This window comes from Diabrotica undecimpunctata, chromosome 1, assembly GCF_040954645.1.
Source record: "Diabrotica undecimpunctata isolate CICGRU chromosome 1, icDiaUnde3, whole genome shotgun sequence".
NCBI lineage: Eukaryota > Metazoa > Arthropoda > Insecta > Coleoptera > Chrysomelidae > Diabrotica > Diabrotica undecimpunctata.
Genome location: NC_092803.1, coordinates 109,232,605 through 109,251,186, shown reverse-complemented (window position 1 = coordinate 109,251,186; position 18,582 = coordinate 109,232,605). Strand labels below are relative to the sequence as shown.

Sequence of the window (18,582 nt, the reverse complement as noted above, 5' to 3'; positions counted from 1 at the left end):
TTAATATTTTGTAGTATATCTTTGATGCTAGAAGTGTCAGCTGCTCCTGCAGCTTGTAACGGATTCTGTATATCCCATGAATTGCTTTTATTAATTGGACAATGAAGAAAAATGTGATCTAGATCTTCTCCCCTTCCGCACTCGCAGTATGGATATGTTTTAATGTTAATTTGATGTAAACGAATTCCTAATATACCATGTCGCGTTTGCATTATTATAATGTTCGTTAAGTCTGTTCTATAAATATATAAAAACTTTTTAAACCATAGTGTATCTGGGAATGATTGTTATATTTCTCCATACAGTTTCTTTTTCTGGTTTTTGATTTTGTAAATATGTCGTTATAATCTAGTTTTATATTGGTAGGGACTTTGATATTACTTCCAATTTTTGTTAGTTTATCTACATATTCATTTTTTTTAATGCCACTATGTTCTGGGATCCAAGTTAGTTTGAATGTATTGCCGTTGTTGTTGGCTTCCACTATTCTTCTTCTGGTTAATAATGTTACATGATTTGTTTTAGCACTTAATCCGATTTGTTTTAATTTATTAATTGCACTCATAGAAGAATCACTAAAGAGAATACCTTTTGAAATATTTTTTTAGTCACACACTAACCCCTTTATTTATTACATTCATATCTGCATTACATAGGGGAAGTGTGCCTATGTTGGACCCCTGCCTATGATGGACCCCTTGCTGTAATTTCAAATATGGCGCGGTTACAAGCACATCGCCGGTTGCCGCTTGCGCACGAAGTTTGTATACTAATATTTCACTATTTGGGAGAGTGATTCATCGTTTAAACGCTGAATATCCTCAAATTTAAATGTACACAGCGGCCCTCGAAAACTACCCGTTTTCTCAATTGCAATTTGCATTCTCGCGTAAGAAATTACACAATATATAAGTAGTATATTTATTTGTGCTTCTCTATAGAAAAACTGACCAGGAGTTGTCGTACAGTGTAGCCAATTCTTGTTCACAAGCAGGTAGTAATTATGGTCATACAAAAACTGTATTCTTCCACGCAGCGATTATTACCGTCATAAAAATACCAAAAAACATGATTTTTTCAATAGTAAAAATTAAGCACAAAATTGTAATTAAATAAATTTTATTTATACATGTGTTCCGTTTCGTTACATATTTAAATTTATAAAATAAAAATCGATATTTTAAAACAATATTTTTCAATCGATTGGCAACTTTGGAATTAGCGACGGAACTCCGTTTCAATTCCGACATACAGAAAGCCGTAAAACTAGTTTTTATCGAGCAAGTGCCCATCAACAATAGTTCATTTACATTGGCGTTTCTGAGGGTAGGGCATGTGTTGCATTTTGTGAATATATTTTATGCGATAAGTTTGTGTTATTGATAAAACGTGTTATTGATAATACGAGTGTTATAGTTTGTCGTTTTATAGTAAATTTTTAGTTATATTCTGTGATTATTTGGTTTGAGTTTTATTGGAGTTGGACGAAAAACCGAGTTGTTCCAAGAGAAGACAGCAAAATTCTGATGTTGATTCCAAAAATGAAAAGCCGCAAAAGAGACGGAAAATGTCCAAGGAGAAGGTAATGATACGAAACGTTTATGAAGGAATTGTCGGCAGAAAAATGGCATTAAATATTTGCCAAGCGGTCGACATTTGTAGCAGTTTAACAAAAGTATCCGTTAGCTCTATTTATCGTAAACTTAAAAATACATCTAAAAATAAAAAGCAAGAAAAAGGTAAAACTAGAGGTAGGAAAAGCATTGTTTTGGATGACGAGACAAGGAATATTATACGTCGAAAAATTCATTCATTTTATTTTCGGAGTGAAATTCCAACACTGAAAAATATTTCTCAAGAGCTCGAAAACGATGACTCCTTACCCAAGATATCTCATAGAGTCTTAAGAAAAGTCTAATAAGAGAGATATCTCTTATTAGAAAAAAATAAAATTATTGTGTGGAGAAGAAAATATTTAGAAGAAATACGCAAAATTTGCAGCACTGGACGCAAAATATGTTATTTGGATGAAACCTGGATTAACAAAGGTCATACAGTTGGAAAAGTTTGGCAAGATTTAAACGTCAAAAGTAAACGCGAAGCATTTATAGAAGGCTGATCTACAGGATTAAAAGCTTCATTAGTTTAATCATCACCCATATAGGAAGTGATACAGGGTTTATGGATGATGGTTTTCTTCAATTTGAGTCGAAAAAAACAGGTGATTATGAAAGAACTGAAAGGGAGGATTCAAGAATGGCTTACAGAAAAGGGGATTGCATACAAAGAATCAATGCTAAAAATTTAGCTACTTGACATTGCACGGTTAAGGAAAAGTGAATATGAAAAGTGAAAGTAAGTAAATATGCTGTAGATGAAACTGCAAAAGATTATGGTGTCAAAGTTCTGCGTCTACCACCTTATCATTGCGAACTTAATCCCATTGAACTTATCTGGGCGCAAGTGAAAGGAGAAGTAGCACGCAATAACAAAACGTTCAAATTAAACGAAATTAAAAAACTTTTGATTCAAGCAATCCTCCAGGTAACTCCAGAGAAATGGGCTAAATGTATAGGCCACATAATTAAAGAAGAACATCGTATGTGGGAACTTGACACTCATATCGAAGTTTTACTAGAGCCAATTATAATTACACCAGGTGGTCAAGACAATGACAACGATAGCAGCGCTGCATCTTCAGATTTAAACAGCGAATAATATTTTTTAATAGTTTAATAAAAACATCAGCATAAAAAAAACCAAAAACAAAAAAAAACGAGAAGAACATAGTATGTGTGTATAGTGTTTGTGTTTAAATAGAATAGTACAATATTTTGTTACATCAAACATTATTTTTATTTTATTTTTATAGAATTTTATTTTGTTTTATAGGATTTTATTTTGTTTTGTTTTATACTGTTTAATTGTTTTGTTCATTTTATTTAATAAGACAATATGGCTCTTGGCCAACACCCATTTAAAAAAAGTAACGCGCCACAAGACATACCTCTGGGGTGGTGTGGAAACTGTCTTAAAATTTGTTTTAAAAAAATTTCATTGTGTAACTCTTTAAGGACGGGTCACGTCAAAAGCGACAGCCGGTTGGTATCAGTAAACTTTCTGCAAAATTACTTGTTTTTTATAGCTTTTTGTTTGTGGCATTCTATATTTTTAGGGGGATGTGGGGAATGAGCCACAAAATATTTATTCATATGTTTATTTATTGACGTTTCGATCTCTATATCCAGAGACCGTTTTCAATTATACAAATGATAGTAATATTTATGGCTTTTCGCTTGTCGTTCTATATTTTTAGAAATAATGTTGAGAATAAGCCACAATATATTTATTCAAATGTTTAATTTACGGACGTATTATAATTATTTCGTGGCAAGAGTGTATAAAACTCCTCAAATCATAGTAGAACTTATTCTTGGTTAATAATTTAAAACTTTAGATTAAATAATCACTATTAATTAAATTATTTTATTTACATTTTTCTTTATTGTGGTCAATCAGTTTTTACTTTATGCGAAATTAAAAAATGGAAATACGTCACACATACGACGTTACACCAATAATTATGACCGAGGTGATTTAGCTAGAAGCTAACGTCTAAAGGTGTGAGACTATCGATAGTGGTAATGTGTAATGTAATGTAAATTATAGGTTTCTATCGATTATTTCTCACCTCTACGAGTTTCATCTCTTTTTATTTCACAAGGTAACTGTGTTTTCTATCTCTTACGTTAAAAACCGGGTAGTAAGACACTCATCACTGTATACATATAATATTAGGATGGTTTTTTATACAACAATGAGCAAATTAGTATTGGTAAAGGAAGAAATAAAAACTACTCTGTATTTTTTTATATTGTTTGTATTAAAATAAGTATAAAAAATATAGTTTTTCTATTAAAATCATTAATATCATGACGTAAAAAACACTAATCGTTTTCGCCGAAAAGAATATATAAAATTAATACGATTTTTTTTATATATAAGATAATATTAATAATAATTTTAAATAATTACTCATATATACACACTCTATATATGTAGAAATTCATCTTTTATGCTGCTATTTCCTGTGTAAAAAATAAGACATATTTTTACACTAGGTACAGGTTTATTTCTTCATCTTATCTGAAAAATACAAGATCACATAATTTCTTACATAATGTAATAAAAAATAAGAATATAATTTTTTGTCAGTAAAATGTTAAGGAACTAACTTTTGAAGGCATAACCTAAAAATCCTAAGCTAAGATAAAACTTGAATATTTTAAACTAAAATTTAAATACGTAAACTCAATTTTCCACTGCAACTGACTAGGGAAAATGCTATAGCTGATTTATGGAAAAACTGCTTTCTTCATAAATGAGATTTAAATTAAAGATGTCTAGAATCATTACTATGACATTGGATAAAGTTAAAATTGCTACCTGCTGGCCAGTAAATCCATTAGAGTTCTTGTTTTAAGTTATTTTAAATCTTTTGTTTATAAAACATAATCTGACGATATTCATGAAATTAAAAGCCGAAAACGTAATCATCCAGCCCCGTTTTCACATCCATTGTTGGATATAGGCCTCCTCCAAACGTCTCCAGTTCTCTCTATCTCTAGCTGCTGCAATCCAGTTTGTTTCTATTCTCCTTAGGTCGTCGGTCCATCGGGTGGGTGGTCTGCCTCGACTTCGCTTGTCGGCTCTTGGTCTCCACTCCAATAATCTCTTCGTCCATCTTCCGTCTTCCATTCTAGCAACATGTCCAGCCCACCTCCACTTTTGTTTATTGATTCGCAGTATAATATCGTCAACGCCAGTTCGTCGGCGTATCTCCTCATTTCTCACGCGATCTTTCAAGGTCAGACCCAGCATTGATCTCTCCATTCGCCTTTGTGTTACCCTCAGTTTTTCGGCAGTAGCTTTCGTTAAAGTTAGGGTCTCTGCTCCGTAGGTCAAGACTGGTAGGATGCATTGGTTAAATGCCTTCCTTTTCAGGTGAATTGGAGTATTTGTTTTAAAAATGTCTCTCATCCTTCCATATGCCGCCCATCCCAACGTGATTCGTCTATTTAGCTCGCAGGTTTGGTTGTCTCTGGTTATTCTGATTTCATGACCCAAGTATGTGTATTTATCGATTAATTCTACCTTGTTGTTATTGATCTGTATCTCTTCGCTGGGAACCATATTGGTCATCATTTTGGTTTTCTCGAAATTTATCTCCAGCCCAGTTTCTTGTAGTATGTAATTCAGTTCTTGGAGCATGTCTTTGATCTCTCCCAGATTATCTGACAGAAGCACGATATCGTCCGCAAAACGTAGATGGTTTAATCTTTCTCCATCGATGGATATTCCTTTCTGTTGCCATGTTAGTCTTTTAAATGCATACTCAAGAACGGTAATGAACAGCTTTGGTGACATGGTATCACCTTGCCTGACTCCCCTTTTTATCTTTATCTTATTAGTTGCTGAATGTAGACTTATGGTTGTTGTGGCATTTTCATATATATTTTTAACTATATTACAATATCTGTGGTCGACCCTGCAATCTTGTAGTGCTCTTAAGATGGACGGTAATTTCACTGTATCAAACGCCTTTTTAAAGTCTACAAATATCAATGCCAAGGGACGGTTATATTCGTTAGTTTTTTCTATCAGGGTTTTTAGGCACTGCAGGTAATCATTTGTGCCGTAATTAGGGCGGAAACCGGCTTGTTCCCGAGGTTGGTAAAAATCCAGCTTTGTCTCTAATCTGTTCGTTATTATTCGGGTGTATAATTTATAAAGATGGTTAAGGAGACTGATTGGTCTGTATCTTTCCAGGTCTGCTATATCTCCCTTCTTGTGTAAGAGTACAGTTATTGAATTATTCCACTTTGTTGGGATATTTTGATTCCATAGACATAGATTAAAGAGCTTTTGAATTTTGGTTATCAGTACTGAGCCTCCTATCTTTATCGCTTCCGTGACGACACCGTCCTCCCCCGGAGCTTTGTTATTCTTCATCTTTTTTAGAGCCTTGTAAATTTCGTCCAAGGAGATTTCTGGGATATCTTCGGAACCCTGATTTTGAACCTTCCTCTGCTAATATTCAACTATATCTAGAGTCGATTGGTTGCTATATAATGTCTCATAGAATGATTCCACAATTTGTAACAAATGTTCTCTGTTTGATGTGATGTTGCCATTTCTATCCTTGAGTTTGACTATTTGTTTATTTCCATTTGTGAGTTTGCGTCTCATTATTTTCATACTCTTATTTTCCTCAATAGTTTTGATGATTTTCTCATCTTTGTATTTTCTTAGGTCTTTTCTTATTTCTCTTGATACTTCCTTGTTTATTTTATTTATATCGTCGTTACTAGAGTTTTCGTCGCTTCTCAGTATTCTTCTTTGTTCCATTTTTTTCTGTGTGTCCAGACTAATTTTTTCTTCCTTCACGCTTTTTGGGCAGCATTTCTTTTGAGCTTCTGTTATTGCTTCTACTATTATGTCATTTAGGATGTTAATATCATTTGTTGATGATTTTTCTTGAAGGAATTTACCGATATGATCTTCAAAATTTTGTTCGTTGTTTGGATGTGTCCATATGTTTATTTGCTTCTTTTTTATCATATTGTGTCGTTCATAGTTGGTATTTAACACAATGGTGGCTCTCACCATACGATGGTCGCTTGATTTCGCAAATTTATTTAGCACTGTCACATCTGTAAATATGTATCTTTTATCAGTGATAAAGTAATCAATCTCGTTTGTCGTCTTCCCATCTGGGCTTTTCCACGTCCATCTGCGGTGAGGTTTCTTGTAGTAGTAACTGTTCATTAGGAATAGGTTTTTCTCTAGTAAGAAGTTTAAAAGAGTGTCGCCACGGTCGTTCCGTCCCTGACTTCCAAAATTTCCAAGAGCAGTTTCTGCTGGATCCAGTTTTGTTCCTATTTTGGCGTTAAAGTCTCCACATATAACTGTGAAATGTGTACGGTCGTTTGTGATGGCTGTGCTTAAATCATCATAAAAGACTTCGATCTCCTCGTCTGTATATTCTGTTGTTGGAAAACGTAAGCACGCCGTTAAATCACATACATCTAAAGTTTCCCAACAGCAACATTGAGGCGTTTCATTAAGCAAAATAACTAAAAGCTACCGTGTGACGTATAGAAAAATTGCCAATTTTCAATTTACAGTTTATTTTTAATATTTTATAACACCTTCAGTAGTGTAACATGTAGAGAAAATAACAGTAACATGTAGAACTTCTAAGTTGCCAAAATATATTTTATGAATTTTACCTGCTACTGGTAGCTTTTGGGATTTTGGGAATTTGAGGTCGAGATTTTTGTCTAAGAATATTGTTTATGGTTATTTCTGGTATGCCTATATCAAGGATATTTCTTAGAATTTGATTTGAGGTAATTCAAAAAATTAGATATTTTTAATGGTTTTGAGCAAATTATATTGAGTATAGAAGAACTTTCGTATGGTTGGCTACGACCTATCTACGGCTGGAAAGATGGCACGATCTAACTGAGTTAAGTACAACATCAATGTATTTAAATTAAGAATTTCGTTTAGTGAATTATACTATAGTATATTTGAAAAATAAGCTGGAGTAAATTCTCAGAAAAAAAACTAAATTTTTAAGCATATTTTAGTACGTGTGCTTTTCGTACAACGTCAATATTTTAACTTATTTTACGTTGGGTTTGACTATTTAAGTCGAAATTTTTCCACGTCACATGGACTATCGTAAAATTTAGTTACCTACTATTGTTAGAACAGTACGCTAGGGATTATTCAGCTGGTCATAGACGTACTTTAAAGGAATTACATTATTTGTTTCGGTTTATTAGATATTTAAACCATTTTCAAAGCATATTACATTTATATAAATCTGTTTATTATAGTAACCTTATTTATGGTTTTTGTCGTTATGATAATGACCCATTAAATAACAAGAAATAAAGAAACTCTTAAAATAAATAGGTATTTAGTTAATGGTCTTTTGATAGTTTAGATAGAAAAAGTCGATTAGCGAAACATGGTTTTCGATAAACGTGAATGCTATTTTAAATAGTATAAATTTCGATTTTGTTTGGGAAACCAATGATTAATAAAATGATTAATTGTCTTTAAATAGTCATTCATTAATATCAGAATATTTTTGTTCAGTCGATTATAAGCGAGTGAAGAGATCTGACAGTTGTTTTTTGTAAGAGTGAATAGTGAGTTTATAGAATATGGAATTAACGTGTGATTATACACCAGTTAAAAAGTTAAAGTTGAATCATTTATCACTTAACGAAAAGAGTGTTATCCTCAATGTCTACAATTATTTTAAGCGACACAATCCTTCCAATACTGTTGAGAGTATAGTTGAAATTTCGTCTAAAGTAATGGGATATTTAAAATCACCTGTATATAACATTTTAAAAGAGGAAAAATCAGCTGGTATAACCTCACCCAAACCAAAAACAGGAAGATCAAAATTGTCGAAAGTGAATGTGGATAAATTTTTCAAAAATGCAATTCGTAGAATGGTCCACCCTTTTTTTTTTTTAAAAAACAAATACCAACTTTAGATAAAGTTTTACCAGCCATTACCGATGATCCCGATTTACCCACAATAAGTAGAGACAAACTTTGGAAAGTTTTGCATGAATTAAACTTGTAAGTATGAAAAAGTTGGCAGACAGTCAATGCTTATCGATGCCGAAGAAATTGTGTGTTGGAGACGAGACGACATCAGAAAAATAAAAAAAAATGAGGACAGAAAATAAGAACATAAGGGCATACTGTAGGGAGAGTTTGGAAAGATAAAACTATAAAAACATGTCGACAAGCATTTCTGGAAGGATATTCAACTGGTTTCAAGAAACCAACAGGTAAATGTCGACGATTAATTGTTACCCATATAGGTAGTATGAATGGATTTCTTAAGGAGGGTTTACTTTTGTTTGAATCAAAAAAGTCCTGTGATTATCACGAAGAGATGAACGGAGACGTGTTTGAAGAATATTTCGAACAGATGATTGAATTCATACCTAAAAATGCAGTTATTGTGACGGACAATGCAAGTTACAACTCTAGATTAGTTGAACGTTTACCAACTACTCAACGGAGAAAAGATGAATTATTAGAGCTTGCTAAAATTAATAAACAAAATTATAAAAAATATGTCATTGAGGAGATAGCCAAAAAACGAGGAATTGAAATACTTTGCCTACCACCGTATCATTGCGAGCTAAATCTGAATGAATTAGTATAGACCGAAATTAAAGGTAACGTTGCTCGAAATAATACAACTTTTAAATTGTCACATGTTACTAATCTTTTACATAAATCAATATCCGAAGTAACGACTGAACATTGGCAAAAATGTATTAATCACGTTATGGATATTGAGAAAAATATGTGAGAGCTTGATCATATAATAGATAGCAGTATAGAATCAATAATAATTCATCCCGGATCGGATAACACTTTGTCTGAAACAGAATATGAGGGAGCTTAACTTTAAACTGTAGTTCAGAAGTTTATTTTACATTTGAACTAATTACCGTCAACTTCATTGTTTATTTTTTATTTATTTATTTTTTTATTGCTAATATAATTTTCATTCTTATTTCCTACTATTAGTATTAAGAATGTTATTAATTAATAATAGGAATGTATAAAAACTTACAGTTTTTGTGTATGTATTTACGTTTCAATATAATTTATTGTATTTTATTATTTTATATTAACTGTATGTTTCACAATTAATAGAATTTTTATTATTTTTATGTGTATCTTTTTATTTTAAATCAGAATTGGATTGGATTAATTTCTTTGTTTTAAATATCCAAATAAATTTAACGCAAACTTTTCTTTTAAGATTACGTTTTAGTTAGAAGATGTGCACGCCTATGTATTTCGAGGTTCGAAGGTTAGTATTCTGAGAATTTACTCCAGCATATTTTTCAAATGTACTAGGTTGAGGTTCGGTTTGAACCACATGGTACTTTTTTGTTTAATTCATCTTTAATAAGTGATCAGACAAGAATTTATCTGATCATTTTTGTCTGAGTTTTATTCTTTGGTCAAGGGTTCACTATCAATTATACGATCAACTTGTAATTAATTGCTTTAAAATGTGAGAAGATTTTGTTAATTTTCCTATAACATTGTTAGACGAAATTTATGTTCAAATTTTATTTTCTGTTCAGATATTCTGAAATATAAAATTAGATTTTTCGTAATAAACTGTTTAGTTTTTTTTAAGGGTATTGTTGTATTTTATTAAATATAATTTATTTTACCCTAGGATGTATTTTATTCAAGGGTGATCCATAAACCATAAATATTCTATTTTTTGTGTCTTAATATTGAGTACTTATTTAAATACCTGTAGGTATTCACAGAGTGATAAATGAATAGCTGGGGCCATAAAGAATATTTATTGTTTGGTGAATTCCTTCTTAAACCTCTGAAAGAAAGAAGCAATTTCCCTAAGATAATACTCCCCTTGGAGATTAAATGTTCTCTATAAAATAAATTTTTATTAGCCGGAGTATTGAGCTTTAGTAGAGCTTTGATTTTTATCCGAACAATTAATTATTATAAAACACAATAAAATACCGAAGAATGGAGAACGAGCGAACTAATTCTACTATGTAAAAAAGGAGATAAAAAACAGCCAGAAAACTACAGAGATATAAACTTGTTAAATACTACACTAAAACTAATAACTAAAATTTTACAAGTACTAATAAATCAAAGGATAAGTTTAGCAGATGAACAACAGGGTTCTCGTAGTGGAAGATCGAGTACAGATACAATATTCGTTATAAAGCAAATTACTGAGAAATAACTAGAGAATAATAGACCAACATTTCGTGTCTGATTGACCTAAAGAAAGCGTTTGACAGTAAATATTATAAAAACTACCGAAAACATCTACCAAAACAACAAAATGGAAGTCAGAATAGATGGACAACTTACAGAACCTTATAGGAATAGGCAGCGCAATAAGACAAGGGGACTTATTGAGCCTCATGCTCTTTAATTTATTCATGGATGAAATTATCAAAAGCGTTAACAAGGGAAGGGGATACAGAATGGGGAAAAAGAAATAAAAATACTCTGTTACGCAGACAACGCAATATTGACAGCCCAAGATTAAGATAGTCTGCAAAAACTGGTCCACAGATTTAACATAAGAGCAAAAGAATTTAATATGACAATCTCCTCTCAGAAAACTAAAATAATAGTAGTCAGTCAGCATAGAACCAACCAGATGTAAAATAGAAATTGACGGCATCAGTATTGAACAAGTAATGGAAATAAAATACCTGGGAATTACATTGTCCAGCTGTGAAGACCTGGACAAATAAGTGAGAGATCAAGTACAAAAAGCAAATAAACTGGCTTAATAACACTATATGGTGAAATAGACACATTAAAACTGGGATGAAGTCAAGAATTTATAAAGCCAATGTAGGACCAATAATGACATATGCCCCTGAAACAAGACCCAACGCAGCTACAGCGCAAAGGCTACTGGAAACGACAGAGATGAGAATACTTAGAAGAGAAGTGAAGATATTACAAGAAAATGTAACATACAGTTTATAAATAAATGGACACAAAATAGAATAATAATAGAATGGAATAACCACATAAGCAGAATGGAGGAGACCTTTGTTGTCAAAATAGTAGGAGATAAGTCACCAATTGGCAAAAGAAGTATCGGACAACCGCAGAGGTATTAATCCGCCAATAAACAAGCAGAATTGCTTATAAGGGGGAAGAAGAAGAAGAAGAAGAAGAAGAGGAAGAAGAAGAAGAAGAAGAATTACGTGTAAAGTAGTTTTTAACGTAACAGTAGCTAAAATGACTCAAATAAAACAATAATAATTAAATAGTTTATCTTGACTCAACTAACTCAACAGCAACACAAATAATACGACTAACAGCAACAAAAGTTTTACAGTTTTCAATTGTATATTTTTTACTTATTTTTTAAATTTGATAATAAATGGGACTTAACATCAACATTAAAACACAACAAGTAGCTCAAAAAGTATTACCTTTAAGTGTAGAGAAAGACAGTTGTTTAAAAATACATAAATTTCTTATTGTGATAAAAGTCATTGAATATAAGGGATTTGGTCTAAAATGATATACTTTTACTAAATTTTTGACCTGTCATTTTAAAACACTTATTATTTAGAAATCCGATTCCAATGTACATTGTTATAAGAACATTACTTTTTATCGGTATATACATTTTTAAGGTAATATAATCGTAAATATGAGTTAATCTTTTTTCAAAATACTGTTTCAAATGTATCTGGCAATTTTTTTATAAGGATTATAAACCAAAAATATATAATCCCTTATAGTTCCTTATATAAAATCCTTATATAAAAAAGAAAGGGAAAGGGACAGACGAGTATAAAGACTTTGTTCATTTTTATAGTGGAGAAGAAAAAGACGGAACAGCAGCAGCTGTAATACTAATAAAGAAAAGTCTGTCACGAAATATAAGAACTGAGAACAAATAAATGAACGGCTAGTAAAGCTAAAACGACGTGACTTAGTGGTAGTGGGCGCATATATGCATATACACTGAAAATTAAAAGGACGAGATAAAGACATTTTACGACGAATTGACGGACTTAGTAGAGAGTATTAGAACTATAAATAATTCTGCTAGGTGGCTTAAATGCTAGAACTGGAAGAAAAGTAAATAGCAAAGTGGTCGGTCCATTTGGAGCAGAAAAAATTAATAAAAACGGTGAAATATTAATAAGTTTCTGCGATCATATCACTTTAAAGATAACGAATGAATACTATCAGTACAAGAATATTCATAAATTTACGTGGACTATATGGAGTGTATATGCAAAAAAACTTCACTAAAAATTAATAACATAAGAATGCATCGAGGAGCAAAGTGTGGATCTGATCACCATTTACTTAAAACGTCACTACTATTTACATTTAAAGGATGCCAAAGACAAAATGAAAATGAAAATTAAATAATACTGTAAGATATTTTAACAAAGAGATATATTCTACAAGGTTTTAAAAATGAGTCTACCTAGTTTCTGTTTCGAATGAGGTTGAATTTGAAATTACACAATGTTTGTTACTCATCAATTACATAATACGGACAAAGAAATCACGAAAGCTCTTGACGAAGCTGCAATGGAAGCTATTGGAGAAGTAGATAGTATAAAGATTAGAAATGAATGGTGGAAATGTGAAACGAAAAACGAAATGTGGAATAAAGAATATGAGTACCGCAAGAAGTACAGACGTCTGGAAAACAATTAGATGCAGTAGAATAGATAGAAAAAAGAAATACTTCAACTCTAAAATCCCCGGAATCGTCGATTAATATGAACCAATGCTGACAGAAGATCGAGCAGAATTCCTAGATATTGGCTACGAAAAATTTGATATTTCCTACCACGAAGAAACTGAAATAACACTAGAAAAAATTAAAAAATACGAGGCAAACTATTTCAGCTCTTGGTTTATACCTTTAATTTAACCTTGAGAGGTGAAGAGGTCCCCGGAATGGAAAACTGTTTACATGAGCGATATATACAAACATAAAGGCCACAGAATGGACTGTAAGAACTACCGGGGGCTAAGTGTAACACATTAAATTTTTAGAATATACTGGAAGATAATTTAAATCCGAATTGAAGATTGTTGGTAAGACGTTGAAGATCATAGTGGCTTTTGAACTGATCGTCTTGTATAGACAATGTGTTATATCTAAAACAAACAATAAAAAAGCACTTAAAACACAATATGAAGACGGAGGCACAAATAGTATTTATTCATCTTCAAAAGACGTATGATAATGTCCCATTAACCAAGCTGTGGCAGGTGCTAGGGAATAAGAAAATTCCACCAATTTACATTAATGTTGTTAGGAAGTTGTAGCTTATATTTTTATATTATATTCACCTTTTAGAATCAGCACTCCTAATCAAAGGGGGATATTTATAGTATCTTGATTGTTAAATTTCTTTTTAAATTAATATCATTTATTTTCTCCCTTAATATTTCATACGGTAGGATGCTACTTTCTTGATTTAAACTGTAATCTAATACTATACTAAGAGTACTTGAGCCCACACCTTGAAGAATTTTTTGTGACCACAATGTCTAAATTTTGATCTTAGCGTAGTATGCTAGTGGGCGTATGACTCGCAAGCTACCAAAATCATAAATTTCATGCAAGAAAAAAACTTTATAAGCTTAATGGTAATTTTTATGTTACAGTTTTTAATGTATATAAAGAGGAGACAAAAAATTTGTCGGACAAAAATCTTGGGTCTTTTATGTGTCAGGCACGCGATAAATCCCAAAGTTAAGCAAAAAAAATACTACCACACGGATGATTTTTACAGAAGAAAATCACAATATTTTTTTAAATTAATGTGGTAACCTTATCGGGCAATTTACACGGGTCATATCCGTAGTCGGCCGGTTAGACGGAAGTTTTATCCCTAACTTAGGTGCGTCCGACTGCGGATATGCCGCCTGCAAGTTATCTGATAAAATTACATCATTTTAAACATTTTTTAATGATTTTATGCTATAAAAAGCAGCCTCGTGTTAGTTTTTTTGCAGTTGTATTTGCAAAATTTTTGATCGACAAAACTGTTTCCGCTTTTTTATATTAAAAACTATCGATTCAAATAAAAATTATAATTAAGCTTATAAATTTTTTCCTCGCATGAATTCCATCACTTTTTGATAACTTGAGAGTTAAACGCCTCACCACCATATTTCGCTAAGCTCAAAATTTGTCCTGACTCCAATCAAATAAATACATGAAGTTTCGACAGTTTAATGATAATAAACTTCTTCCCACATGGACTCAAATACTATAATATAATAATTGAATAATATATTAGTTAATAATAAAATTTAAACAGCTTATGCAATGAAATAAAACAACTTAATAGGTATTGTTGATTAAGGAAGTATGCAGAGGTTTAAAAGCAGAAAAATTGTAAATTTATAGTAAATTAAATCGTAGAGATGAACTATACTTAATAAACCATCACAATGAATGCAACATAAATCAGCAGCCTACCATTATATCTCTATCATATACAACAAAATATTGAAACACAAACTTCACAAAAAGCAAATAAAATTTAACTATATAAAAAGAATTAAATATACCTACAACTCAACGTATCGGGAAGATATAGATATAGTATTGTTCTGAAACTATTTTCTTGTGGCATTTTAAATTAATTACTATTTAAATGAGAATAAGCCACAATTGAAGGTTAAAATACGTTTATTGACGTTTCAATTTCCGAAGTGGAAATTGAAACGTCAATAAACGTATTTTAAAATTTAATTATGGCTTATTCCCATTTAAATAGTAAATAATATAGATATAGATAAATATATAATAAGTATTGCATCCTAGATGAAAATAAAAAAAATACTAGTACAGGGAAAGAATGTAAAAAGACACTGGAAGAAATAAATTAATAGCTTATTTAACGAAGATTTTGACAGAAAATCAGTAAAACCAGCGGAGATAGTAACAACTAAGGTAACTAAAACACCAAATGAGGAAGTGGAAAACATAGTGCAAAAAATAAAGAAAGGTAAAATAATTAAATCGGATATTTTCACAAGACAATATTTGTTGCAGAGTTAGAGAAATAGGAACAAGTGAGCTAATAAGTTTGTTTAATAGAATTTTGTAAGTGATACAAATGTGGGTAGAGTAGAAAAGCAGTGTCTTGGTACTACTGTACAACAAAATAAGGTGTTTAATAATTTATAAACTGTAATATGTATATCATAAAACTACTTCGTTATACCATAAAAATATAAAAATAACTCCGCCATTGCCAGTCCCAAGCCCAGATGAAAAAGGAGAAGGGTGAATGACTAGTGATGGGTTGTGATGGGTCTTGATGCCAGTAGCTAGGCCAAGGGAACGTTCGTATACTTTACGAACGTGAAAACACTCGCAAACTGTGTGACATAATAGCACGGCATAATTTCAAAAAAGAAATTACGATATGTATTAGTTTCTAGTACATTTCTTAGTACATTTAATGCACTCCCCATCCGTTTCGAAATCCGAATCGAGTGTCACTCATCTGAACCTCACTTCTTGTAAATTAGTGTATGGATGTTTCTGAGAAAATGTTTAATGACATATGACATCAAACTTAATATTCGATAGTCATCGCATTGTGAGATCGGTTTTTTGGTAATATTACGAATGTTGATTTTAGCCAGTCTGATGATATTTTACCTATGTCATATATCTTATTGAATAGTGCTGTTATCAAGTCTAGGCTTTTACTTTCATTGTGTGGAATTAATTTAAGTACTTTGACATTAATATTGTCTGGACCAGTAGCTTTGTCGTTTTTCTGAACTTCTTTACTACATGAATAACTTCTTTAAAAAGTGTGTATCAGAGTACATAATTACAGGTCAAACCATGACTGACGTAAAAGAACTAGTATGTCTTCCATGATAAGTTTTTATAAGAATAAAAATTGTTTCCCATTAAAAGTAAGCATAGTAATAATACTGTGAACTGATTTGACAATTTTTTTATTTTATTATTTATTTTATTTTATTTGATAATAGTTGTCAAAGTAAGTAAGTGTGTTAAAAGTTAGAGTGCTAAATTATTAAAAGTGAATTAAAATATAAATAATAAAATAAATTATAAAAACAAAAAACAAAACTAAGCGTTTTCTCTTCCAGCTACTATCAAAAAGGCTATAGTAAACAAGTTATTAGTAGTTAGAGAATAGCACTATAGAATTAGGTTAGTACAAGTGTTAGGTAAATGCATAGAGGTGAAAACTATTACCTATAAACAGTGCATAGACAATGACAGAAGCTAAATCTCCTCGGTATAGTTTATATCTTCACTCTGGTTGGTGAGAAGTCTCTGATGTTCGTTAGAAAAGTAGTCTAAAGCAAAAATGTATATGAGCAGAAAGCGGACAAAGAAAAAAATAAAGTGAAATAATAAAAAGCAAAGACTATAGCGTGTTTAAAAAAGATAAAATGTAATTTAATGTAATGAACGATAGTTTAAATGAATTATATTACTCATAATCTAATAAGTTCATAAATTGTTTCAATATGTAATAATAGACACACGAGTCGTAACATTTCTCTTTTTATATAAATAAATAATTTTAACACTCAACAACAAACAAAGCATTTTTACTTGATTAAATTAAAACTTTGGAATACATTATTCACAACTTGAACTTTTCTTTGATAGACGTCTAAAAACTGGTATGGATATTTTGGATCATCTGGTTACCATTTACAGCATCCTGGTTATTCTTGTATTGAAAAACCGATATCCTATAATTGTTTAGCTATTTTCTATATTGTGTATATCACTGTGTACTGCTAGAAAGCTCTGGAAAACTATTATTCCCCTCCGGAAAAAACCTAATAAGGGCAAATTCAATAAATCTTTATATTATTAATAGACGGCGCATAACTACCAGAAATGATACAGATCTGTTAAATAAACAAATACATAGTTGATAGATTTAACACAATTATGTTCAAAGTCTAAACAAAACTTAATTCAAAAACATACTTTAAAAACGTAAGTCGAAATCAAAAAAAGAAAACAGTTACAAAGTGAAAAAACACCACAAAACATAAGAACATAAGAAGAGATATAAAATTTAAAAACGAAAGAATTGTGCAGGCTATAGAACAAGATAGAGGTATGAGGAATAAAAAATTTAACAAGTAAAAGCAATCTTTCAGCTAAGGGATGACGTGGATAATTTGGTAACCAGTAAAAAGAAAATAATAAAAGCAATTGAAGAATTATTTTAAAATACATTGTATGTACAACAAACCAACATTAACATAAATCGGATCCACAGACAAACAGCACAGAACCAATAATCTGAGGATATCCCAGATATTACTCAAGACAAGATACAATATATGTACACTCTAAAAATAAAAAACAAGAAGCCGAAAGACGAAAGGAAGACGAAATACTAAAAAAAAATCATAAAACTCGGAAGAACTGAGAAAAAGAGAATAGTAGGTACTGCTAATATCTATTTTCATAGTACAAAATCCCTACAAATGGAAGAACTCCATTACAATCTTTGTCTGTAAAATAGTGACAAAATAAATCTAGAAATTTGTCTAATAGCCAACTTATAGAATACCGAAATAGGAAATTGTTTGATTATTGGACTAGCAATTGATACATACGATCAAAGCGTTTTAAAAGAGGGAATGAGAAATTTCATTAAAATAGAACATAAATAGAAGGTATAGGTATTTATTTTTCATATTTATGAAAAATAAATCGAAACTAAAAAATGTTAAAGAAGGAAAAATATACATCAATGACGATACTACGAATAAAGAGAGAAAAATGGGACAATAAATAGAACAAAATAGTCAAAATGGAGACACAAAACTACTGAACCATTGCTCCTTAAATACTATGACGAATCACGCAATGACAATGGACATAAGCAATTATAGAAAAAGCAGAAAATACACAGACAGATACATAAATAA

The 18,582-nt window shown here is 31.1% G+C and overlaps 1 protein-coding gene across 7 annotated transcripts in view; it reads right to left on the bottom strand.

Moving 5' to 3' along the window:
• Positions 1-3,866: 3,866 nt before the first annotated feature.
• Positions 3,867-18,582, bottom strand: part of HisT (Histamine transporter) — a 212,599-nt gene continuing 197,883 nt past the window's right edge. For 6 of the 7 annotated variants that reach the window (XM_072546326.1, XM_072546318.1, XM_072546337.1 and 3 more), the window contains exons 9-10: positions 16,874-16,977; positions 3,867-4,146 (exon numbers count right to left, since the gene is read on the bottom strand). In XM_072546326.1, the coding sequence (XP_072402427.1) occupies positions 16,904-16,977 (74 nt within the window). In that variant the 3' untranslated portion in view covers positions 3,867-4,146; positions 16,874-16,903. The remainder of the gene's footprint in view (positions 4,147-16,873; positions 16,978-18,582) is intronic. The other variant, XM_072546308.1, reaches the window with a different exon arrangement.